The 25,374-nt window shown below is 40.7% G+C and overlaps 1 protein-coding gene and 1 long non-coding RNA gene across 2 annotated transcripts; both read left to right on the top strand.

The window, feature by feature from the left end:
* The first annotated feature begins 5,492 nt into the window (after window positions 1-5,492).
* On the top strand, window positions 5,493-8,627 carry LOC143442147 (uncharacterized). The gene is made up of 2 exons (XM_076933321.1): window positions 5,493-5,985; window positions 6,109-8,627. Exons 1-2 carry the CDS (start codon window positions 5,571-5,573, stop codon window positions 6,219-6,221), a joined length of 528 nt encoding a protein of 175 aa, XP_076789436.1. The 5' UTR covers window positions 5,493-5,570; the 3' UTR covers window positions 6,222-8,627.
* A 731-nt stretch (window positions 8,628-9,358) lies between these two features.
* LOC117707452 (uncharacterized) lies at window positions 9,359-9,885 on the top strand. The gene is made up of 2 exons (XR_013110159.1): window positions 9,359-9,477; window positions 9,683-9,885. It is a non-coding gene; the product is annotated as an uncharacterized LOC117707452 (long non-coding RNA).
* Window positions 9,886-25,374: the final 15,489 nt, after the last annotated feature.

A 25,374-nucleotide genomic window follows, 5' to 3' on the forward strand; every position in this document is an offset into this window, starting at 1 on the left:
CCTTCTTTGTCTTGAGTTTCATGTGGACTATGCATTGTGTCTTAGGTATTGTGAGCTTTTGGGCTAATATCCACTTATCAGTGAGTGCATAACATGTGTGTTTTTTGTGATTGGGTCACCTAACTCAGGATCTTATTTTCCAGTTCCATCCATTTGCCTAAGAATTTCATGAACTCATTGTTTTTAATAGCTGGGTAGTACTCCATTGTGTAAATGTAGCACATTTTCTGAATGCATTTCTCTGTTGGGGGACATCTGAGTTTTTTTCCAACTTCTGGTTATTATAAATAAGGCTACTATGAACATAATGGAGCATGTGTCCCTGTTGTATGTTGGAACATCTTTTGGGTATATGCCCAGGAGTGGTATAGCTGGGTCCTTAGGTAACGCTATGTTCAAATTTCTGAGGTACTGCCAGACTGATTTCCATAGTGGTTGTACCAGCTTACTATCCCACCAACAATGGTGGAGTGGTTTTTTTCTCCATATCCTCGCCAAAATCTGCTGCCACCTGTGTTTTTGATCTTAGCCATTCTGACTGGTGTGAGGTGGAATCTCAGTGCTGTTTTCATTTTCATTTCCCTGATGACTATAGATGCTGAACACTTCTTTAGGTACTTCCCAACCATTTGAGTTTTCTCAGTTGAGAATTCTTTGTTCAACTCTGTACCCAATTTTAATAGGGTTATTTGATTGTCTAGACTAATTTCTTCAGTTCTTTGTATACCTTGGATATTATCCCTCTATCAAATGGAGGATTGGTAAAGATCTTTTCCCAATCTGTTGGTTGTTGGTGTCCTTTGCTTTGCAGAAGCTTTGCAGTTTTATGAGGTCCCATTTGTCAATTCTTGATCTTAGAGCACAAGCCATTGGTGTTCTGTTCAGGAACTTTTCCCCTGTGCCCATGTGTTTAAGGCGTTTCCCCATTTTCTCTTCTATTAGTTTCAGTGTATCTGGTTTTATGGTGAGGTTCTTGATCCACTTGGAATTGAGCTTTCTACAAGGAGATAAGTATGGATCAATTTGCATTCTTCTACATGCTAACCTCAAGTTGGACCAGCACCATTTGTTGAAAACGCTTTATTCCACTGGATGATTTTAGCTCTTTTGTTAAAGACCAAGTGACCAGAGGTATGGGGATTCATTTCTAGGTCTTCTATTCTTTTCCACTGATCCTCCTGCCTGTCTCTGTCCCAATACCATGCAGTTTTTAATCACGATTGGTTTGCAGTTCAGCATGAAGTCAGAGATGGTGATTCCCCCAGAAACTCTTTTATCTTTGAAAGTAGTTGTTGCTATCCTGTATTTTTTGTTATTTTAAATTAATTTTAAGATTGTTCTTTCTATATTCGTGAAGAATTGAGTGGGAATTTTGATGTGGATTGCATTAAATCTGTAGATTGCTTTCAGCAACATAGCCATTTTTACTATATTGATCCTTCCAATTCATGAGCATGGGAGATCTTTCCATCTTCTGAGATCTGCTTCAATTTCTTTCTTCAGGGACTTGAAGTTCTTGTCATACAGGTCTTTTACTTGCTTGGTTATATTCACACCAAGGTATTTTATATTATTTGTGACTATTGTGAAGGGTGTCATTTTCATAATTTCTTTCTCAGCCAGTTTATCTTTTGAGTAGAGGAAGGCTACTGATTTGTTTGAGTTAATTTTATACCCCAGGCACTTTGGTACAGTTGTTTATCAGGCTTAGGAGTTCTCTGGTAGAAGTTTTGGGATCACTTAAGTATACTATCATATAATCTGCAAATAGTGAAATTGGTTCAGAATCAATTCCAAAGGATGAGAGTGAAGATTCCCAACTTAAAGGGCCAGTAAATATCTTCAAAAATTATAGAGGAAAACTTCCCAAACCTAAAAAAAGAGATGCCCATGGACATACAAGGAGCCTACAGAACTCCAAATAGACTAGACCAGAAAAGAAATTCCTCCTGTCACATAATCAAAACATCTAATACACAAAGAAAAATATTTAAAGCAGTAAGGGAAAAAAGTCAAGTAACATATAAAAGCAGACCTATAAGAATTACACCAGACTTCTCACCAGAGACTATAAAAGCCAGAAGATCCTGGACTGGTATCATACAGACACTAAGAAAACACAAATGCCAGCCCAGACTACTATACCCAGCAAAACTCTCAATTACTATAGATGGAGAAATCAAGATATTCCACAAAAAAACCAAGTTTACAACTATCTTTCCACAAATCCAGCCCTACAAAGGATAATAGATGAAAAACTCCAACATAAGGAGGGAAACTACAACCTAAAAAAAGCAAGAAAGTAATCTTCCAGCAAACCCAAAAAAAGATAGCTACACAAACATAATTCCACCTCTAATAACAAAAATAACAAGAAACAACAATCATTTTCCTTAATATCTCTTAACATCAATGGACTCAATTCCCCAATAAAACGATGTAGACTAACAAACTGGATACCTAAACAGGACCCAGAATTTTGCTGCATATAGGAAACGCACCTCAGTGACAGAGACAGAGATTGCCTCAGAGTAAAAAGATGGAAAACAATCTTTTAAGCAAATGGTCCCAAGAAACAAGCTGGAGTAGCCATTTTAATATCAAATAAAATTGAGTTTCAAACTAAAGTTATCAAAAAAGATAAGGACACTTCATACTCATGAAAGGAAAAATCTACCAATATGAACTCAAGAGATTTTTAACTTTGTCTCCTAAAACAGAGTCCACAGCACTAAGATTTTGCTACCAAAGTCAAAGCAGTAAAGACAGAACAGTAAAGCAAATTGGGAATGGAATTTAAAGCTCTACCAAATGAACCTTACTTGTTTCTTAACCTCAGAGTTTACAAGTGTTTAAAGCTACATTAATACAAGAGTAAGATATTTATATACACTTTGTAAACAGCATGATGTATAAAGAAAATGAGAGCCATGTTTTACCAGAAAATACTTCATGACAACTGTTAAGAAAATAAAGTAATATCTGTAAACAACAATCATTGGTATGAATTAAGATTGGTTTGTTGTTTAAAGTCAAGGTTTCAAATATCCTAGGTTTGCCTTAAGCTTGTAATGTCATCAATGAATCTAAATAGTTCATTGAAGTCAGGAGCCAATTATCTAGCCTGGGTGCCTAAGATAACATACAAAAATAAATTGCAGTGGCTAGAGATGGCCCAGTGGCTAAGAGAATATGTTGATCTTCCAAGGTCCTAGGTTCAATTCCTTGCACTTACTTACATGGCAGTTTGAAGCCACATGTAACTACAGATCCAGAGGATCTGGTGCCTTCTGGTCTGTTGCCTTCAGACACGGAAGTGATATACCAAGAAACATGCAGACAAAGCACCCATATACATAAAATTAAAAATAAAAAAAATCAGTTTAATAAAGGAACAAACACACATATATTTTATATGAATATAAAAATAGGTAGTATAGATAGATTGTAAGTAAAGAATTTGACTAAAAGATATTCTACTTTCTGCTTAATGGTTACTGTAAACTGTTCATGAGAATGGTCAAAGAAAACATTCTTTTTTACCATAAGTTACCTGAATATGTTTGGTTATTAGAATCCTTTAATGAAGACAAAACATTTTCATAAAAATATTTAGCTCTTGACTACTTTGAAGTATTATATGACATTATAAACTTATGCAAATATCCATCTTATATCTCTTTGTTTCCCAGCTTAATGCATGGTGAATTTCATAGCATTCTTTAAGCAGCCTGTCTGCTGAAAGGGCTAGCTCTGCTGAAAGCCTGGAATTCTCATTAATCCCATTTTTCCCTCTTCAGTCAAGGAATTCCAGTGGTCATGGCATCAGATGTCCCTTTGTGCCTCATTGAGAATGTGAAAGAACAACTGGTAGACAATCAGAAGGCTCTGCAGATCCTGTCTTCCATCACACAGCCTGTGGTGGTGGTGGCGATCATGGGCCTCTACCACACAGGCAAATCCTACCTGATGAACAGGCTGGCTGGGAAGAGAACAGGTGAGTGCCACCAACAAATCTATATTGGCTCCCATGAGTCCATCCTCACCATCATGTTTCAGCACAGGGAGATAGAACAGAAAGTTCAAGACAAGGATGGATACTCAAAGGTAGTTGGTACTATATAGTGGAGAGAAAGAGAGAGAGAGAGAGAGAGAGAGAGAGAGAGAGAGAGAGAGAGAAATTATGTTTAAGATTAATTCATTTTAAAGAGCTTTATAAGTTGTCTATGGCAAAAAAATCCAAATCAGTTTTATGTGCTTCTCCTTATGCTAATCAAAGAAAGAAAAGTTAGACATTTCTTTGATTTATCTTAACTACCAATTTAAAAAGTGTAATGTTTTTCTGCCTTGTAGAATAAAAGAGTAGAGAATAGAGAATTTTACTATACAAATATTTCAAAGTAACAAACTATTTAGTAATTCATGAATCAAGGGTGAGGGACTCCTGGCCACAGAGATGACAGAAAACTTCCAAAGCAAATGGAGTATTCCAGGTCCCTTTTCTATTACTTTTCTTTCTTTTCATTAATTATTGGTTTTGTTCTTACTTTTTACAACCTCACCTATGTACACCAATTCTGGAGGTGATGACACCATGTTTTTACCTTGGTTTACATGAACTTTTGTTTCAGTTTCCAGAAACTCCTGCTAGAAAATCTCTACACTTTTCCCTCCTCTGCTCTTTGTAGGCTTCTCTCTGGGCTCCACTGTGCAGTCTCAGACCAAGGGGATCTGGATGTGGTGTGTGCCTCATCGCCAGAAGCCCGACCACACCTTAGTTCTGCTTGACACTGAGGGCCTGGGAGATGTGGAGAAAGTAAGAAGGGAGAGTGCTGTTTTGGATTAAACCCTTTAACTCTCAATGATCTCTGAAATACTTAGGAGTTCACCCTTAATTGCAACATATCTTTTGTTTCTATCTACTGGTAAGAAATCTGGTAAATAATGTGGCAGAAAACAGTCAGAAGCCTGAGTTCTAGAGGGACCATGAGCATTAGGGAACAGGGCTGTCATCATTAAGTGAGGGAATCCAGATAACACAGATACTTAAAGATGTTGTTAGTAGAATCATTCTCTTGAGTGTTTCCCCACAGAAAATGCTGCTTAAGGGCTTAGGTACTGAAGTACTGAGGCTTTGTGTTTAATGAACAGTTATGCCCCTTACAGATACTGTGGTTTTAGCAAGCCATACAAGTTAGGTGTATGTTGGGCCTTGGACGAGGTAACTCCATTTAACCTGTTAATTTCAGTCACATAGGACAGGTAGAGGGCGTGATTAACAAGTCTCTACCTCCAGAGATTTAAATATTAATGAATTATCAAAAGGCCAGGGGCGTAGCTAATTAAGTTATTCCCTCCCCTTTCTCCCTTCCCTATAAGACTGGTCTCCCCTGGCCTTTGGAGGGGGAAGCGCACAACACCTGCATCCATTCACCATGCCATGAACAATAAAAGCTTTGGAAAACTGGACTCCACATGTCCATGGTCTCTCTGCCTGATTCCCAGCTTTTGGAACCCTGGAACCTTGCCGATGCAGCCGCTGGCTGGCCCGCCCACCGACAGCTGCGTGAATGTGGGATCCTCTGCTGGTGGCGCAGAAAGCCCTGGTGCCGGACCGCCCTGAGACTCTGTCGCCGGATTCCCTTCCCCCGCCCGCGAGATTTCGTCCCCACAGATGGCGCCCAACGTGGGGCACGACCACCCACGCGTCTACAAGAAAAATCCTGGCTGAATCTGCTAAGCAAATATACTTCCTGCGAGAGGTGAAGTCTCTTGGTCCTCTCTCAGCGCACCCCGCGCGCTCCCTGCCTCCATTCTGCCGGAGTTCCAAGACCCCAGATGGAGGCCAATCTCGGCATATGGATCTGCTGCCCATACGACCCCCACATTCTCCCGTTTTGCCGCGCCCACCCATCGCCGAGGCTTGGGCCCAAAACGGAGATTTCCCACCGAGAGACTCCTACCGCAGAGTCTGCTTTGCGCACTGTGAGTGCCCTGCTTAGCCCCTGCTCCTCTACAATAGCCCTATCTCTGACAAAGGACGGTGCAGACCAGCGACAGAGACCCACACTCGTGCACTCACACACGGGCCTACATTGTTTCCCACAGGTGGTGGACAACGTGCGCAGAGCCAGCTCCACAAACGCCCCCCGCTGGTATCTGCAAAAACCGTGAGTAACATCTCTCTCTCTGTCCACCCTACCCCCTCTTTCTTTCTCTGATTCTTAGCTATAGTCTAACCCCTGCCTAATACAAAAGAACTAGGTCTCTCTCCCCACGTGTTCTTCAGCTCAAGGACAAGATGGCGGCGGCTTCTTAGCCCCCCACTCTTCCCTTCCCCCCAGCTCCATAGAGGGGGTTCCTTCACAGCTAATAGCTGTCTTTCAAGCCACAGCACCTGCTGTAACCCTCTTTCTAAGATTCCCTTGGCTCAGAGACTCCTTCTCGCGGCTGAGACCGTTCTCTCTCTCTCTCTCTCTCTCTCTCTCTCTCTCTCTCTCTCTCTTTCTTTCTCTCAAAATCGCCAACTCCAAACTCTAGCCCCTAGCGCCCTGCCAGGTAGCTTCTTTCCCTACTCCCCCGTCATATGCGACAGGCTACAGCTATTTGGCTTAACCTGCTTGCCTGAAGCAACAGGGCGGAACCCTGCTTGCTACCCAGCCCTGTGTTCCTTAGCCAGCCTATGCTTCCCCTCACCCTCAGTCATTTGCAGCTGACTAAAGCTACTTAGCTCAGCCAGCTTGCCTGAAGCAGCAGATCTAAAATCCTGCCTACACCCTTTGCCCCCTGTGCTGCCTGCCAGTTTCTTTCAAAGCTGCTGACTCCAATCCAGCTTCCACGTGTCTTTCCCATAGACACAGACTCTCACTCTTTCTGACTCTTAGCCCTCCCCAATACTTCTTGCTTGCCTTAAACTTTTCTTCAAAGTTGGCCTTTACTTTTATCTACATTTAAAATTTACCAGTTAAGAAAAAGAAAAGCGGGAATGCAGAACCTCTCTGCCAGTGCACCCAGACCCCACATGGCAGAGCTAGGCCCCTCCCCCCACTGCTTCTAAACCCGCCATTACTGCTCCTCCCCAACAGGAGGACCTGCAACAAACGTTCCTGTTTTTCAACCAAAATTTTTAAACGTTTCCTTTTCTTCCTAACAGGAACACCTAGAACAACAATGCTTGTGTTTTTTCAACCAAAAATTTGTTATTTTTTCTATTTTAATGCTGCCTTTTCTCTCTAATACTTGTGATAGATGTCCAACATTATTTTTCAACCTTTATAATTTCTTCAAGGTTTAAAAGCCATCTAATTTCCTTCCACAGTTTAAGTCAACGTGCTGATCACCATATCTTGAGTCTTAATTAACAACTAATTTCTTTTACAGGCAAACTGTTGCTGCCAATCCCAGATACAAAATTAACATTGTTTTTCTCCCTCAGCTATCCAAGATACCTTCTAAGACTAAATTTCCTCAAACACCTTTGCTTTTCCAGGATCTTAACGACAGGCCATAAGGTGCTTGTTCCCAAGCAATTTAATGCTCCATATCCAGCCTACAGACATCTCCCTACTGGAGATGCTCCTTCCCTGCTGTGATTATCCCACAGGTATACCCACAGATCCAACAGAGTCCAGCCATCCTCTGGAACCTGCCTGAGATACCAAGCTGCTTCCTCCCAGCCACCTCATCTGACTGCAGACTCCAGAGACACGCTGAGATCCAGAGACAGCGCCACCTCCTGGAACCTGCCAAGCTGCCTTCTTCCAGCCATCTCATCTGACTGAAGACCCCAGAACATGCTGAGATCCAGAGACCCACACCAGGCTCCAGAGATGCACGCCAGAACCCAGAGATGCTCACTACAGAAGACAGATCCAGACCTTCCAGCTGCAAATGAACTCTTTTGCCAAAGTCACATAGCTAAAGTTACATGTTAGTGAGGAAAACATAATGTCTATTTAGATTAATCAGATGTCATTACCCTCAAACTGTACAATCTGTATTTAATTGTTTCAATGATTCCCTGCCTTCCAAACCCTACCCTCAATTCCCATTACCCTTGACTTAGTTATGCTACACCCTCTGGCCTACATAGTGTTTTATTTTGACCACCTCATCCAAAATTTTCACTAAAAACAGTGAGATGTTGGGCCGTGAAGACATGGTTTGGACATAGCCTGGTTGAACGGGCTTTAAACCCCGGAGACCCTTTTAGGGACGGTAGGATGTTTAGCCCTGTTCTTAGGCCCCCTTGATAGAGCGCTGGGTTTGAGATAGCCAGGAGACCCAACAGGACATTGCCTGTCAGGGACGGCATATTATCTCCCCGCTCTCTGGGACTCCAGACTACTTCCACATGGTCCACATCTCTCATTAACAGAGTTGCCCCTCCTTTTATGAAAGAAAAGAGGGTGGGATGTTGGGCCTTGGATAAGGTAACTCCATTTAACCTGTTAATTTCAGTCACGTAGGACAGGTAGAGGGCGTGATTAACAAGTCTCTACCTCCAGAGATTTAAATATTAATGAATTATCAAAAGGCCAGGGGCGTAGCTAATTAAGTTATTCCCTCCCCTTTCTCCCTTCCCTATAAGACTGGTCTCCCCTGGCCTTTGGCGGGGGAAGCGCACAACACCTACATCCATTCACCATGCCATGAACAATAAAAGCTTTGGAAAACTGGACTCCACATGTCCATGGTCTCTCCGCCTGATTCCCAGCTTTTGGAACCCTGGAACCTTGCCGATGCAGCCGCTGGCTGGCCCGCCCACCAACAGCTGCGTGAATGTGGGATCCTCTGCTGGTGGTGCAGGAAGCCCTGGTGCCGGACCGCCCTGAGACTCTGTCGCCGGATTCCCTTCCCCCGCCCGCAAGATTTCGTCCCCACAGGTGTACACTCAGCTGTTTAGAAAATTGAATGTGATAGATTTTTTTCTGACTTAACAGCACTGTGCATTTAGTAAGACTATCAATGTTCTGTAGCCAGGAGGAAGATTGCTTGGACTGGGACAAGGGAGGGTAAGAATAATACATATCCCCCAAAAGATTCAATTTAAAAGTGAGTTAAATTTAAAGCCTTATATATGTAATAGTTTCTCAATTTTTAAGTATTACTACTGTTATATAAGGCAATTAAACCTTACATGAAGGGAAGCTCTGTGAGTCTGTAAGAACTTGGAATCTCCACCAATCTGTTTTATTGAAATTACCCACCAATGGACATAAAAGACCTAGCATGATGAGAAGGTATACATCAAACAAACTAGTAAAAACTAATTAGAAATAACTAGTTTACTCAAAAATACAAAAAATAAACCAAACTAAAACATCATGAGCACATTTAATCTATAAAGAACTGTTCTGACTTTCAGGGTGACAACCAGAATGACTGCTGGGTCTTTGCCCTGGCTATACTTCTCAGTAGCACTCTTGTGTAGAACAGTATGGGAGTCATCAACCAGCAGGCCATGGACCAGCTGCAGTATCCTTTCTGATGGAGAACATCTCATTCTAGGAATGCTGTAGTCAATGTTGGCAGATAGAAGACACAATAGTCCCAGTGCAAGGCAAGATTCCATGTACTCATTCATGGACTCACACTTGAGTCAGAACATGGGAAATCATGTGTGGGGATGGAGGAGATGACTGGTGCCCTGGTCATTCACCACTTTTCCTTAGCTACTCAGCTATGTGGCAGAGCTCACAGGTCGGATCCAAGCAAGATCCTCACCTGACCACCGTGATGGGGTAGAAGACTCAGCTGAGTTTGTGAGCTTCTTCCCTGACTTTGTGTGGACTCTGAGGGATGTGACACTGAGACTTGAAGCAGATGGACAGAGCCTCACAGCAGATGAGTGCCTGGAGAATTCCCTGAAGCTCAAGAAAGGTACAGGGACTCATGACTGGAGAACAGAGAGGTGAAATTCCATGATTTTACACTTTATGCAGGTGTTCAGATTTGCTTTTCTCTTTAGGATTTTTAGGCTGTTTCTAAGAAGTGATTCATGTTTAGTATCTGTCTTGATTTGTCAATTTCAATTCATATGTTCTCTGGTAGAAAGAAATGTTCACTCTGTGCTGTAATCATATAGTTTTAATCTCCCTCAAGGTCATGTGGAGATGCATACCACCAAAAACTTGGAGAGGAATCCATAAGCTACACCTGAACATACTATTACTGTGATATATATTTTCAGGTAGCAGTGAAGAAGATATAAATTACAACCTGCCCCGACTCTGTATTCCAAAGTTCTTCCCCAAGAAGAAATGTTTTGTCTATCTATCCACCCACTGACTGGAAGAAGCTCTCTGAGCTGGAGAGCCTGCATGACGATGAGTTGGATTCTGACTTTGTGAAACAGGCAGAAGATTTCTGTTCCTTCATCTTCAGCTCTTCTAAGGTTAAAACTCTGCCAAGAGGCATCAAGGTCAATGGAGCTCTTGAGTTTTCTGCTCAGTTCTCTCTGCTTTAGACTGGATGCTCTTTGGGTATATAATATCCACCAAACTCCAGTTTCAATAATTTTGCCACATTCCAGATGGAATTTTATAATTCAGTATAATGCCTTTATAATGATCTAAGAATAGAGACTTTATCTTCAATATTACTGCACTTAACTGAAATGAGTATCCAATATTTAAACTATCCAATTTGGCATCAAAAGACACGTATCATATATATTTAATTATATGTAATTTAATTAAATTTAAAAGTTCAGGTGATGTACATACTTTCATTGTTCAGTAGCTATTCATGTAAGTCTGGTGCCAATAATAATGGAAATCATAGGCATAAAAATCTGTTCTTCATTTGAAGTCACTACTGGTCAACACTGAGCTTGATTAAATTAAGCAACACCATCCATTAACTTGGATTGTGTCATACGCTGCTCATATAAGTGACTCCCAACAAACTCAGTGTCCATTGACTAGATAATACACTAATAAAGATAGAATTTCATTTTTAAGAGTCTTAAGACTAGCTGAATACATATTCCATAAACCCAGCCTTATTATATACAAAGGGGGATTTTAGCCATTGGTGGATAGGCAAATTGCCTGAGTATCTTGCTAATGTGAAGGCTCTGAGATAGTGTAGGTGCTTAGAATAGGCAAAGACCTGTCCAATACGGAGAACCACAACTGCCAATCAACTAGTAATAAAATGAATTACATCAACAAACAGATACAAACCAGAGGTGAGGTGCACTTCAAGTGGAGATCACTTGCCTCCAATGGCATGCAATGCATGTAGAACCTTGCTTTGGTTGCTAATAACAAAAATCAATCAGAGCTGTTTTGTTATTTTTTATCAGTGGGAAATACACCAGGTCATGAGTGCTATGTGAATCCAGTGAGTACTTCAAAGTAAAATGTAGAGTCACTCTTTGTGCAGAGCTGGATGTGTAAAAACTGGACCCCTGTGGTATCACAGAGTCCATATATAGTGTGTCCAGAGAGACTGCCTATGTGGTAAAACAGGATTTGTAGGAAGTTACAGGTGAACTTGCTCAGTTTTATTAGTCAGCACAGAAAGAGTTGTTAGTAAATGCAACCTGTCTCCCAAGACAATTTGTCTCAACCTTGAGACTACTGTAGAGAAATGTATGGTTGAGCGCAATATTTTCCTCACTCCAAGCCTCTCACCACACCCCTAGAAAGTGTCACAAGTAGCTTTCTCCCCTGGAAGACTCCTCAATTTTCCTCTTCAAGATGCTGCACCTTGCTGTGCATGCTACTGAAAATAATGCAGTCTGTTGAAGGTCGCATTCTGGTCTCTTCCTACCCTCTGTCACTTCAAGTTCATTCTACATTAACCTAAAATTCTAGACATTCTGATACGTGGGGTCCAATTTCTAAAGGATGTTCACAAATTAAAGCATTTAGTGTACAACATAGGCCACAGTTAGTTTCAGCAGCAAAGTATTCTTTCAATGAACATCTGAACATAATAATTGAATCATTAATTAATTTCAAATGTAATGAATTAAAAAATATCAAAAGAATAGATGAAGAAGAAAGAAGGTTATGATAGTTTGTGAAAGAAGATTCATAGGAATAAGATGTACATGGACAAAGAGGAAGATAAGGAGAAGAAAAAAGAAAACATCATCTTCAGTATAATGTGTCTTTTAAGAATGCAGACCATAAAACCTTATAAAATAGAAATTGATATACTAAATATGATGTCTCATCAGGACTGGGAATTCTAGTGCAGACCTATGTGGATGCCATTGGTAGTGGGACTGTTCCTTGTCTGGAGAATGCAGTGACAACCCTGGCCAAGTGTACAAACTCAGCAGCTGTGCAGAAGACAGCTGCCCACTACAGTGAGCAGATGGAGCAGCGAGTGAGGCTCCCCACAGACACACTCCAGGAGCTGCTGGATGTGCATGCAACCTGTGAGAAGGAAGCCATTGTTGTCTTCATGGAGCAATCCTTCAAGGATGATGAGCAGGAGTTCCAGAAGAGGCTGGTGGTAATACATCTTAGTGTTTTTTTCCTGATCCGTGCACTTTTTGAGAGGACATAACTTTCCTTATCTCAAGATCTGCATCTTTCTCATTAGAATTTTTATAGAAACATGATTCATTGTGCTAGAATGTGCCCTTTCTTCAAAACAACAGAATTTTATTTACTTTTAATGCTATGAAACAAGCTGTCATGTGCTAAATACCTTGAGAAAATATGCAGTTTATTAGCTCTAAGTTTAAGGTGAAGCAAGGGTGTGTGAGTTTCTGCTCATTTGATATTTGATACCACAAACAAAAATGTGGTATCAAATAGACTTAGCCCTCTCCACTTACCAGGGAGGGAATGAAGGTTAGGGATGAGGGCAGGTGTGGTCCTGCAGCTAGGGCACAGCTAGAGCTAGAACTGCTGCTCTTGGTTTCTAAAAGCTCACAGGCCTTATGGAGAGAAAGCAGAGTGAATACCTCATGGCCATTCTAGTCTTTAGATACACAAATTGCTGCATCATATTATATAAGTTCTAAGTATTTGTTTCCTCTGGAGGTGAGATTTATAATATAAATCCAAGAGAAAGAGAACATTGATTTATTGAATAATCTGTTAATTTTTGATCCAAAATACATATTATTACAGGAAAAGCATTTATTGTCAGAATCTTATGGTTTTAGATGACATGGACAATAGAGTGTGCTTGTTAAATATAAACTAGCTATCAACCTTAAAGAAGTAGAGGCAGCAGTGGAGATGATAATGATGGTGGTGGTGATACTGATGATGCTGATGGTGATGACACTAACATAGTGAAAACTCATTTCCTAAGTTGAATTAGTGTTATTTTCTTCATTGAAATATCAGTCTAAAACTCAAGGTCAGGGTGAATTACTTCTTAACAGTATATCCATTGTGTAGTTGAAGGATGCAATAAACAGAGAGGCTCACACAGACTTACCAAAGCAGATGGGCAGCTTCATTCAGAGTGAAGCAATCATAGAGATGAGAGAGGAGTACACTGGCCATATCCACAGTGACCATATAAGTGAAGGTATTCAAATGGCCAAGTCACACCCTGGATCATATTTAATGGATCTAAAAGAAGGCAGAGGCATATACTATGGCCATAGTTTGTATGGCTCACTACTCTGAAGGATAGATTAAGTCATGCATTCAATATCTCTAATGCACATGCCTTTCTCACACATACTTCATCTGATTTTAATCATGTGCATGCTCAATTCTACATTGGAATAAGATGCTAAGTATGGGTATTCTTCACAAAATTTCAGTTGAAGGACAAAGTTACCAGACAACACTGTGCATATACTAAAAGCAACTTGAGTCTAGATTGGCCTTTCTATTTTATTGGATGTATACTTAGGTAAAACAGTTAAATAGAACCTGTATTGATGTGATTAACTTATGGGTGAAGACACTTCTACTATCATTCAGAGAGGAGCATATGTATAGTCAGTTCAGAAACACAACAGGAGGGTCTGAGGTACTAGGAACATTATTTGAAGAGGTATATATGTGCATATTACATACAGGTAAAAGAATCAGACTGGCAAAGGCACCATTACAAGAAGGGGAAGGATGTAAACACTAAACCCAATAAGGTCTCAGACTACTAATCTACCCCTAAGTCTGTCTGTCACATATATATTTGTGGAATTGCAAACAAATTTGGATGGAAGTGTTACCTGGAGTGGCTAGTGGGTGACATTTCTGGAGAGCTATAGGAAGTTGCTATAGAGGGTGTTTTTATCTAAGCAAAGAGCACAGGGTTTGTTATAGCCAAAGAACCAAATGACTCACATGGGAACTAAAGCTGGATTTAAATACGACAGTCAGGGGAGTCATTTCATGGAATGATAACCCTTTCATCAGCAGAATACATCCTTGCTGCTTAAGACTTTCTCTCTTTTCCTACCCAGGCAAGTGAGGTCTTCCAGAACTTCCTGAAGTCACAGATCACTATGGAAGAGTCCATCTTGAATTCAGATAAAGCCCTCACTGAAAGTCAGAAAGCTATGGAAGGTACAAAAGAGGGTTCAAGTCTCCTAGACTTCCTGTAGAGCCCCATGACTGATGAATAGGGGGATCCCCAGACAAGGACCTCCCTCCTTTGTCCTCTTCTGGATCTGAAAACTATGATTGGGACTGCAGTTGCATGCCTAGCCAGTAGTGCATCTCCATCACATAGGGCATCAGTGCATAGTGATGAAATCACCCTGATCCCTGAGATCAAGAGGGTAGCTCTCAGTTCTGATCATTCTTTCTTAATTCTCTAAAACCTTGTGGGACAACTGAGAAGGTCAAGAAAGAGGTGGCTGAGAAGGAACTAGAGGTAATTAGACAGCAACAAAAGGAGAATGAGGAAAAGATGGAAGCTCTAAAAATAAGCATCTCAGAAACCGTGGCCCAGATAAAGGAGAAGATGGAGATGGAAAGAGAAAACCTTCTGAGAGATCAGGAGAGGGTTCTGGACCTTAAGATGAAGGTAAGTCTTGATGAAATGGTAGTACATGACTGACTATGGCTCCCCTGGAAGGAACAGTATGACATTGTCAAGAAGATCATGATCCCAGAGAGAACCCCCAATGACATGTGTCCATGGAAACCTGAAATCTACCACTACCCTGGTAATGCCCTTATTTCTAAAGACACATCACCTACTGTAGTATTAGTAAAGTGAATGATGTGTGAGTCTAGTGCCAAGGAAATGTTCATGATCCCAAAACACACAGATAGGAGCCAATCTGATGCAACTCACAGCAGGGCTTTTATTCTATTTGAGCTAGCTCAGCCCCCCATCACACCACTATCACAGAGGCTGGTTTTGGTAGTGGAGGAGCACTGAATGTCTATTGAGGCAAGGCTTTGTAGTAAGCAGCCACTGGGAATGAAGTGTGCAAACATCTAATTGAATAGCTACTGTGGCCTTTGACATAATTGGCTGGTTCTGAGAATCATATCATAAGCTTAATTTCTGCTTCCCTCTGCATATACAGTCCTTAGGCAGGGGGGTGGGCTTGTAACCTGGGGGTACAGGTTTGTTGGGGGAATAACCTGGAGACACTGATGTTGTTGAGGGTGTAACCAGGAAAAGCTGGTCTTGTTGGGGATTAGCCTAGAGACTGACTGGAGCTAGGCTTAGGGTTTGTTGGGGTACAACTTGGAAACTAATGCTAGGTAACAGCCTGTTAGTTTATCTGAGTTCAAACTGAGGTCAGGTTCTCTAAAATGGAGTCTAAACTTAAAAGATTTGCCATCTCAGGAGTAAAAAATAGTTATTCTCCATAAAACGTGTATGTTTTAGAGCACCCTTATTTTCCTCCACCAGAAAAACACCTCAGTTGAACACCCCAAGAATTCTTAGCACAAGAGTCAAGGATACCAGTTTGAAATGATCTGATTAGTGAGGATATGAATCTGAAGCTCTGAATCTGAACCTCTGAATCCTGTAGTGTCTGTTTTGAGAGCTGGTCGCCGTATTCTACATAGCTAGAGCCCAATACAAATGAAGTTAATCTCCCATCCGAGAGCTTGACAGCTCCAATCTCAAGGCCAACAATTAACTACCATCATTTGTTAGACAGATGGGGTTGGCTCAGCTCAGTGAAGCTCAGCTATAGATACTCTCACTCTTCAGGTGAAAGTCTGAGGTTTGGACAAACTTGTCAAATTCTATTTTTTACAAGGTATAGGAAACATGTGCTCAGCTGCTGAAGCTGTTAGTATGAAATGCCAGTAACGGATATTCTGAGTTATTTTATTCTGTGTTATTTTAACAGGAAGGGTGATATGTAGAAGGCACTAAGGTGGGAGGAGTATGGAGAGGAAGCAAAGGAGTAAGGAGAGGAGAAGAAGGAGAGGAGAAGCTAGGTGATGAGAGAGAGAAAGAGAGAGAAAGAGGGGGGGACATGGAGGCAAATGTTCACGTGTCTCCACCAGTCAAAGATAGTTGATATATCTAGGTTGGGTATTGGTTACACTTCTGATTGAGCATTACCAAACTCATAAAGCCTTTGATTAACATTTTTTCAAAAAATTGTATAAAAGCTAAAAGGAAAAGGGGGCATGGGATAGGGGTTTTCTAGGGAGGGGAGATAGGGAAAGGGGATAGCATCTGAAATGTAAATAAAATATCCAATAAAAAAGTTTTAAAAAAGAAGAAAATGTCAAAGCCATGAAAAAGAAGTCTTCTTGGTGGAACTCTAGATTTTTGCCGTGAACTACTATTAAACGTACTCAGCTCAGAGATTAAAAGGGCACTGAGGAAAATGTGATGTAAGCCAGTAAGCAGGACTGGTTCATGGCCTCAGCATCAGTCCCTGCCTCCAGATTCCTGCTGTCAGTTTCTGCCCTGACATTCCTCATTAATGGAGTACAGCCTGAAAGTTACAGCATGAAATAAAATGTTTCCTCCTCATTTACTTTCGGTCCTGGTGTCTTTCACAGCAATACAAACCCCAGCTCAGACACTGATTTTCTCTGCCTTGTGTCTTCCATACTGCTTCAGACATACACCTTTTGCGGGGAGTTTAGACCCAAGTACTTATAGTCTCAGTTCTTCACACATGTTTGAATCACTCCACTGGCTTTTTTTTGGTTTCTGTTGATGGTAGATCCTGGTTCTTACTTCCAACCCCATGCTACCAGAAATAAGACTTAGACTCAAATATATTTGCAGATACCTTGCTCATATACCTAGACTCTTCTCTGACTAGATATAACTTAAAATATTCCATTTATCCTAGCCTACGTTCTGCCACAAGGCTGGTCACCTGTGCTCAGGTATCATGATTCTGACTTGTTACATCTTCCAAGGCTGATCACCAGAATGGTTCTCTCTCACAATCCTTTCCCTCTGAGAGGTCCCACCTCCATTTCCTGCCTAAGCCATAGGCCATAGACTTTTTAATTGACAGGAGATGCATCCATGCAATACACAAGAAGTTTCCTGGAATTAAAATGGCATGTCTTCTCCATCTCTTCCATGTTCATGTTGAGACCTTTGCCATTCATTAGATGTGTTAGTAGTGTGCTCTCTCACTGGACTCCTGACCTCATAACCTACATTCACCTTGTTCTAAGCCTACCCTTACTTTTCCCTTACTAGTAAATATACTTTCTTCATAATTGCAGGATCAAGTGTCCTAGAAATCAGCACCTTTCAAACCTCGTATTCACTATTACATCGAATGATAAGTGTTCAGACTTCATCATATTTAGTCTATGGTTTAGAATGTTGCATAGAGTTAGTGTAGTGTAATCATGGAATATTTTCCTCAACATTCAGTAAGTGTGGTGTATTTAGTGCCCCTCTGATGCTTCTTATGAAATAAGCAATGAAATTTCATTTTTTGTTTTTGCAATTAAGTAATTAGTTTATTATCCCAACAGCAGTCCCCCCTCAGTCCCTCCTCATGCCTCTCCCTGCACCCACTTTCTCTTCAGAAAAGGGAATGCCTCCCATTGATATCAACTATCCATGGCATATCAAGTTACAATAAGACTAGACACACTCTGTCCTACAGAGGCTAGACAAGGCAACCCAGAAGGAGGAAAGAATCTCTCTGTAACCTCTGGCTTTTTCACCCAGTTCACAAACAATGAATCAGAGGCTTATTATTTATTAAAAACTGCCTAGGTCATAAGCTAGGCTTGCTCTTACTAGTTGATAACTCATTTGAAATGTTTATAGCATTCTATGAAGGCTATATGGCTCATTATCTCTCCTCAGTTCCATATGTCTGACTTCCTCTGAGTTAGAGCCCCAGGCAACATTTCCTGTGCCTCACTATTTCTCAGAGATCCTCTCTTGCATGTAGTGTTAAAAACTATGCTTGCTCCTTCTTGGGCTGCCCTCTCAGCTCTGCTCTAAGACCTCATTTCCACTGACCCCACTCCCAGCATAGTTCTGCCAATGGCTAGCTGGTCCCTTCACAGGGAAATGTGTTCCCTCAACTTCTCATGGCTAGCTCCACCAATTGCCAGCCAATGAATTCCCACAAATGCTGGGAGCTGGGAAAGCTCTCTGCTGAGCAACCTCCCTGAGGCTAGCTCAGCTAATGCCCTCCCCAGCTGAGATGCTGTGGATGGAAAACACCAGACAGCCTTAATATTGTAAAACCTGCCAGATAGCACAACTGCTGGGTGAAGAATCTATTGCTCTAAACTCATCAGCTATCCTATATCAGAATTCGGCAGGTGTGGAGGCCACCACCACACCTAATTGCTCCCCAGACCTGACATGGTGTATGTGCTCCTCTCTCCAAAAGCATGGCCAACCCCCCCCACCCTGCTCTCTCTTGTCCCCTCCTCTTCCTCCTGGGACTCAAAAATCCCATCTTTTTTTCTTTCACCCAATGATTTGTCTTCTGCTGGTTTTATTGACATGAATAAGAAACAATATAGGTAACCAGATTTTATATCAGCTCCTCCCCCTACAGTTTCTTTCCCTCTTTCTCTGTTTCTCTCTGTCTCTCTGTCAATCTGTCTCTCTCTGTCTCTCTCTTTCTCTCTCTCTCTCTCTCTCTCTCTCTCTCTCTCTCTCTCTCTGTGTGTGTGTGTGTGTGTGTGTGTGTCCCACCTTTTAATCCTGTCTCAGCTTATTGGCCATCAGATTTTTATTGACAGGTAATGCTTCCACACAGTACATGAGAGATTATTTATGTATATCCCAATTTTAGTCCAATAAAAGACTCTTTCTCTAACATCAATAAACTATATTCAATAAAGAAAAATTATGAGAACTACCAGATAAGGAGTACATTCACAGTGTCCAGTCCATATGCATTTGACAAGCTTAGAGGAAGTACTCTACTATCTATCTTATCTCAGTGAGTGTAAAGTTTTATATCTAATTAATTTTCTATCATAACTTGCATTTATAAACCTATAAATATATTCTTAGACCTTAAAATATCTTCTTAAATCCGAAACAACTTAATTGTGAGATTATAACTATCTAAACTTCATTCCCATCAGAGACCTGAGAAATATAAGCATTGCCTGACAATATAGGAAGTACAGTGCAAGCAGTTTACAAAACTACAAAAATGACAGAGGTTTCTAGCTACCTGAACAGTTGCCAAAGTTTTCTCTGCAAAATTGGAGCACCGTCTTTGGCCTCCTGGCCCAGAATATCTGACATACTATTCTGTGAAGTAGGAATATTAAAAAACTCCCCACCTTGTATAGGCAAAGCTTGGGAATCAACCTCTTTGCATCCTCTTTGTCGACAGCTTGAACACCATACTGTAGTTGGGGCAAGAGAAGGTTTTTTTTTTTCCCAAGTGACACTTTTCCACATTGGAAGCAAACTCCACAAGGGGATTCTTTAATGTTCATTATCATCTTTGAAGTAGACTAGGGGAGCTTACAGACATAGACATCTCACTATCCTGAAAAGCCTTTTATTAAAATCTTTAAATTTCCTGGACCAGACCTCTGCCGGGTCTGCTGATGTGGGGACCCCGGATTCCACCTGAGACATACTGAAAGGTCCACTCAATCCAGATCCACAGAGGAACAAATGAACTCAGAGCTTCAGACAACATATCCTGAGATATCCTAGAGGAGACACTGCACCCAGAACAGCAGACACCTAGCTGGATTGCTACCTTGGAGGCACCATATCCTGAGGCATCCTAGAGGTACCACTGTAATCAAAATACTAAAAGCAGTAAGGGAAAAAGGCAAAGTAACATATAAAGGCAGACCCATAAGAATTACACCAGACTTCTCACCAGAGACCATAAAAGCCAGAAGATCCTGGACCGACATCACACAGACCCCAAGAGAACACAAATGCCAGCCCAGACTACTATACCCAGCAAAACTGTCAATCATTATTGATGGAGAAACCAAAATATTCCATGACAAATCCAAATTTACACAGTATCTCAATACAAATCCAGCACTTCAAAGAATAATTGATGGAAAACTCCAACACAAGGAGGAAAACTTCAACCTAGAAAAGGCAAAAAAGTAATCTTCCAAAAGCCATAAAAGAAGGTAGCTACAAAAACATATCTCCACTGCCAATAACAAAAATAACACAAAACAACATTCATTTCTCCTTAATATCTCTTAATATCAATGGACTCAATTCTCCAATAAAAAGACATAGACTATCAACTGGATACATAAGCAGGACCCAACATTTTGCTGCATTCAGGAAACTGACCTTTGTGAAAAAGACAGACACTACCTCAGAGTAAAAGGTTGGAAAATAATCTTCCAAGCAAATGGTCCCAAGACACAAGCTGGAGTAGCAATTCTAATATCAAATAAAATCATTTTTCAACCAGAAGTAATCAAAAAAGATGAAGAAGGACACTTCATATTCATCAAAGGAAAAATGTACCAAGAGGAACTCACAATTCTGAACATCTATGCCCCAAATGCAAGGGCACCCACATACATAAAAGACACTTTACTAAAGCTTAAAGCATACATTGCACCCTACACAATAATAGTGAGAGATTTCAACACCCCACTCTCAAGTATGGACAGATCATGGAAACAGAAACTAAACCAAGACACAATGAAACTAACAGAAGTTATGAACCAATTGGACTTAACTGACATCTATAGAACATTTCATCCTAAAACAAAAGAATATACATTCTTCTCAGCGCCTCATGGTACCTTCTCGAAAATAGACCATATAATTGGTCACAAAACAGGCCTCAACAGATACAAAAAGATTGAAATAATCTCTAGTACCTTATCAGACCACCATGGACTAAGACTTGTCTTTGACATGGACAAAAACAACAGAAAGCCCACATACACTTGGAAACTGAAAAATGCTCTACTCAATGATAACTTGGTCAAGGAAGAAATAAAGAAAGAAATTAAAGACTTCTTAGATTTAAATGAAAATGAGGACACATCATATCAAAACTTGTGGGATTCACTGAAAGCAGTACTAAGAGGAAAAAATCATAGCTCTAAGTGCTCACATAGAGAAATTGGAAAGAGCATACATTAAAAACTTGACAGCAAACCTGAGAGTGTTAGAACAAAAAGAAGCTAAAATAGCCAAGAGGAGTAGACAGCAGGAAATAATCAAACCCCGGGCTGAAATCAACCAAGCTGAAACAAAAAGAACTATACAAAATATCAGTAAAACCAGGAGCTGGTTCTTTGAGAAAATCAACAAGATAGACAAACCCTTAACCAGACTAACCAAAGGGCACAGAGACAGTATTCAAATTAATAAAATCAGGACTGGAAAGGGAGACATAACAACAGACACAGAGGAAATTAAAAAAATCATCAGATCCTACCACAAAGGCCTATACTCAACAAAATTGGAAAATCTGGATGAAATGGACAATTTTCTAGATAGATACCAGGTACCAAAGTGAAAGGAGGAGCAGATAAACCATTTAAACAGTCACATAACTCCTAAAGAAATAGAAACAGTCATTAAAAATCTTCCCACCAAAAAATGTCCGGGGCCAGATGGTTTCAGCGCAGAATTCTTTCAAACCTTCAAGGAAGACCTAATACCAATCCTCTCCAAGCTATTCCATCAAATAGAAACAGAAGGAAAACTACCCAATTCGTTCTATGAAGCTACCATTGCACTCATACCTAAACCACAGAAAGACCCAACAAAGAAAGAGAACTACAGACCAATCTCACTTATGAATATTGATGCAAAAATACTCAATAAAATTCTTGCAAACCGAATCCAACAACACATTAAAACAATTATCCATCAAGATCAAGTAGGCTTCATCCCAGGAATGCAGGGATGATTCAATATTCGGAAATCCATCAATGTAATCCACTACATAAATAAACTTAAAGAAAAAAACCACATGAACATCTCACTAGATGCTGAGAAAGCATTTGACAAAATTCAACATCCCTTCATGTTAAAAGTCTTGGAAAGATCACGAATTCAAGGCCCATACCTAAACATAGTAAAAGCAATATACAGCAAGCCAGTAGCCAACATCAAACTAAATGGAGAGAAACTTGAAGCAATCCCACTAAGATTAGGGACTAGACAAGGCTGCCCACTCTCTCCCTACCTATTCAATATAGTACTGGAAGTCCTAGCTAGAGCAATTAGACAACAAAAGGAAGTCAAAGGGATACAGATAGGAAAGGAAGAAGTCAAAATTTCACTATTTGCAGATGGAATGATAGTATACTTAAATGACCCTAAAACTTCCACCAGAGAAGTCCTAAACCTGATAAACAACTTTAGCAACATGGCTGGATATAAAATCAACTCAAAGAAATCAGTAGCCTTCCTCTATTCAAAGGATAAACAGGCTGAGAAAGAAATTAGGGAAATGATATCCTTCATAATAGCCACAAATAAAATAAAATATCTTGGAGTGAATCTAACCAAGCAAGTGAAAGATCTGTATGACAAGAACTTCAAGTCTCTGAAGAAAGAAATTGAAGAAGATCTCAGAAGATGGAAAGATCTCCCATGCTCTTGGATTGGCAGGAACAACTTAGTAAAAATGGCCATCCTGCCAAAAGCAATCTACAGATTCAATGCAATCCCCATCCAAATTCCAAATCAATTCTTCATAGAGATAGAAAGAGCAATCTACAAATTCATTTGGAATAACAAAAAACCTAAGATAGTGAGAACTATTCTCAACAGTAAAAGAACTTCCGGGGGCATCACCATCCCGGACCTCAAACTGTACTACAGAGCAGTAGTGATAAAAACTGCATGGTATTGGTACAGAGACAGACAGGAAGATCAATGGAATAGAATTGAAGACCCAGAAATGAACCCACACACCTATGGTCACTTGATCTTTGACAAAGGAGCTAAAACCATCTAGTGGAAAAATGACAGCATTTTCAACAAGTGGTGGTGGCTCAACTGGAGGTCAACATGTAGAAGGATTCAAATTAATCCATTCTTATCCCCTTGTACAAAGCTCAACTCCAAGTGGGTAAAGGACCTTCACATAAAGCCAGATACACTGAAACTAATAGAAGAGAAGTTGGGGAAGACCCTCAAAAACCTAGGCACAGGGGAAAAGTTCCTGAACAGAATACCAATAGCTTATGCTCTAAGATAAAGAATTGACAAATGGGACCTCATCAAATTGCAAAGCTTCTATAAGGCAAAGGACACTGTCAACAAGACAAAACAGCAACCAACAGATTTGGAAAAGATCATTACCAATCCTACATCCGATAGAGGGCTAATATAGAATATATACAAAGAACTCAAGAAATTAGACACCAAACAACAAAATGACCCCATTAAAAAATGGGGTACAGAGCTAAACAAAGAATTCTCAACTGAGGAAACACGAATGGCCGAGAAGCACCTTAAGAAATGTTCAACATAATTAGTCATCAGGGAAATGCAAATCAAAACAACACTGAGATACCACCTCACACCAGTCAGAATAGCTAAGATCAAAAATTCAGGTGATAGTAGATGCTGGCGAGGATGTGAAGAAAGAGGAACACTCCTTCATTGTTTGTGAGGTTGCAAACTGGTACAACCACTCTGGAAGTCAGTCTGACGGTTCTTCAGAAAATTGGACATAGCACTACCTGAGGACCCAGCTATACCACTCCTGGGCATATACCCAGAAAATGCCCAAACATATAACAAAGACATATGCTCCACTATGTTCATAGCAGCCTTATTTATAATAGCCAAAAGCTGGAAAGATCCCAGATGCCCTTTAACAGAGGAACAGATACAAAAAATGTGGTACTTTTACACAATGGAATATTACGCAGCTATTAAAAATAATGAATTTGAGAAATTCTTAGGTAAATGGATGGAACTAGAAAATATCATCCTGAGTGAGGTAACCCAATCACAAAAGAACACACATGGTATTTACTCACTGATAAGCAGAAATTAGCCCAAATTTTGAAACAACAAAGATTCAACTACCAGATGACATGAAGCTCATGAAGAAGAAAGAACAAGTGAGGATGCCTAGGTCTTTCTTAAAAGGAGTAACTAAAAACTCAAGGGAGCAAATATGGAGACAAAGTGTGGGACAGAATCTGAAGGAGAGGTTATATGGAGACCATTCCACCTGGGTATTCATTCCATGTGCAGTCACCAAAAATAGACGCTGATATGGATGTCAGGAAGGGAAAGCTGACAGGAGCCTGATAAGGCTGTCTCATTGGGGTCCCCCAGAGTCTGACATACCCAGAGGCAGATACTCACAGCTAACCATTAATCTGATCAAAGGTTCCCAATGGAGAAGTTAGAGAGTAAATTGAAGGAGCCTAAAGGGTTGGTGGCCTCATGAGGAGAGCAACAATACCAACCAGCCAGAGCTCCCCAGGGTCTAAACCACCAGCCTAGGAGTACATATGGAGAGCCACATGACTCCAGCTGTACATGTAGGGGAGGATGGCCTTGTTGGGCATAGGTGGGAGATGAGGTCAATGGTACCTTGAAGGCTGAGCACTGAGGGGGGGGAATCTGAGGGTGGGGAGGGGGATTGGGGGGTATGTGGGTAAACACTCTCATAGAAGCAGGAGGAGGGGGGATAGGATAAGGGGTTCCAGGGAGGTGGGGGGAATACAGTAAGGGGATAAAATTTGAAATGCAAATATAATATCCAATAAAAGAGGGGGAAAAAAAGAAAAGCGGTTAGAACCAACATCCTTAATAAAATGTCAGCCCTCTTTAAAAAAAAAAAACTATCTTGATACTAAAATTTGTTTTGAGAATTGTATATTGTAGAATGATCAGCCTTGGTGTATCTACTCAACAAGCAAGCTGGGCAGACCTGTTCAAACCTCTGAGGTCCAGGAATTCCATCTGGAGGCAGTGAAGACACAGCATCAGAGGCTTATCAATCTGCTCTTCCCCCAACTCCTCTTCTAATATCTCAACGCCCATAGTCAGCTTGAAGAAGCCAATGAA

The sequence above is a fragment of the Arvicanthis niloticus genome, chromosome 4 (genome assembly GCF_011762505.2).
Source record: "Arvicanthis niloticus isolate mArvNil1 chromosome 4, mArvNil1.pat.X, whole genome shotgun sequence".
Taxonomy (NCBI): Eukaryota; Metazoa; Chordata; class Mammalia; order Rodentia; family Muridae; genus Arvicanthis; species Arvicanthis niloticus.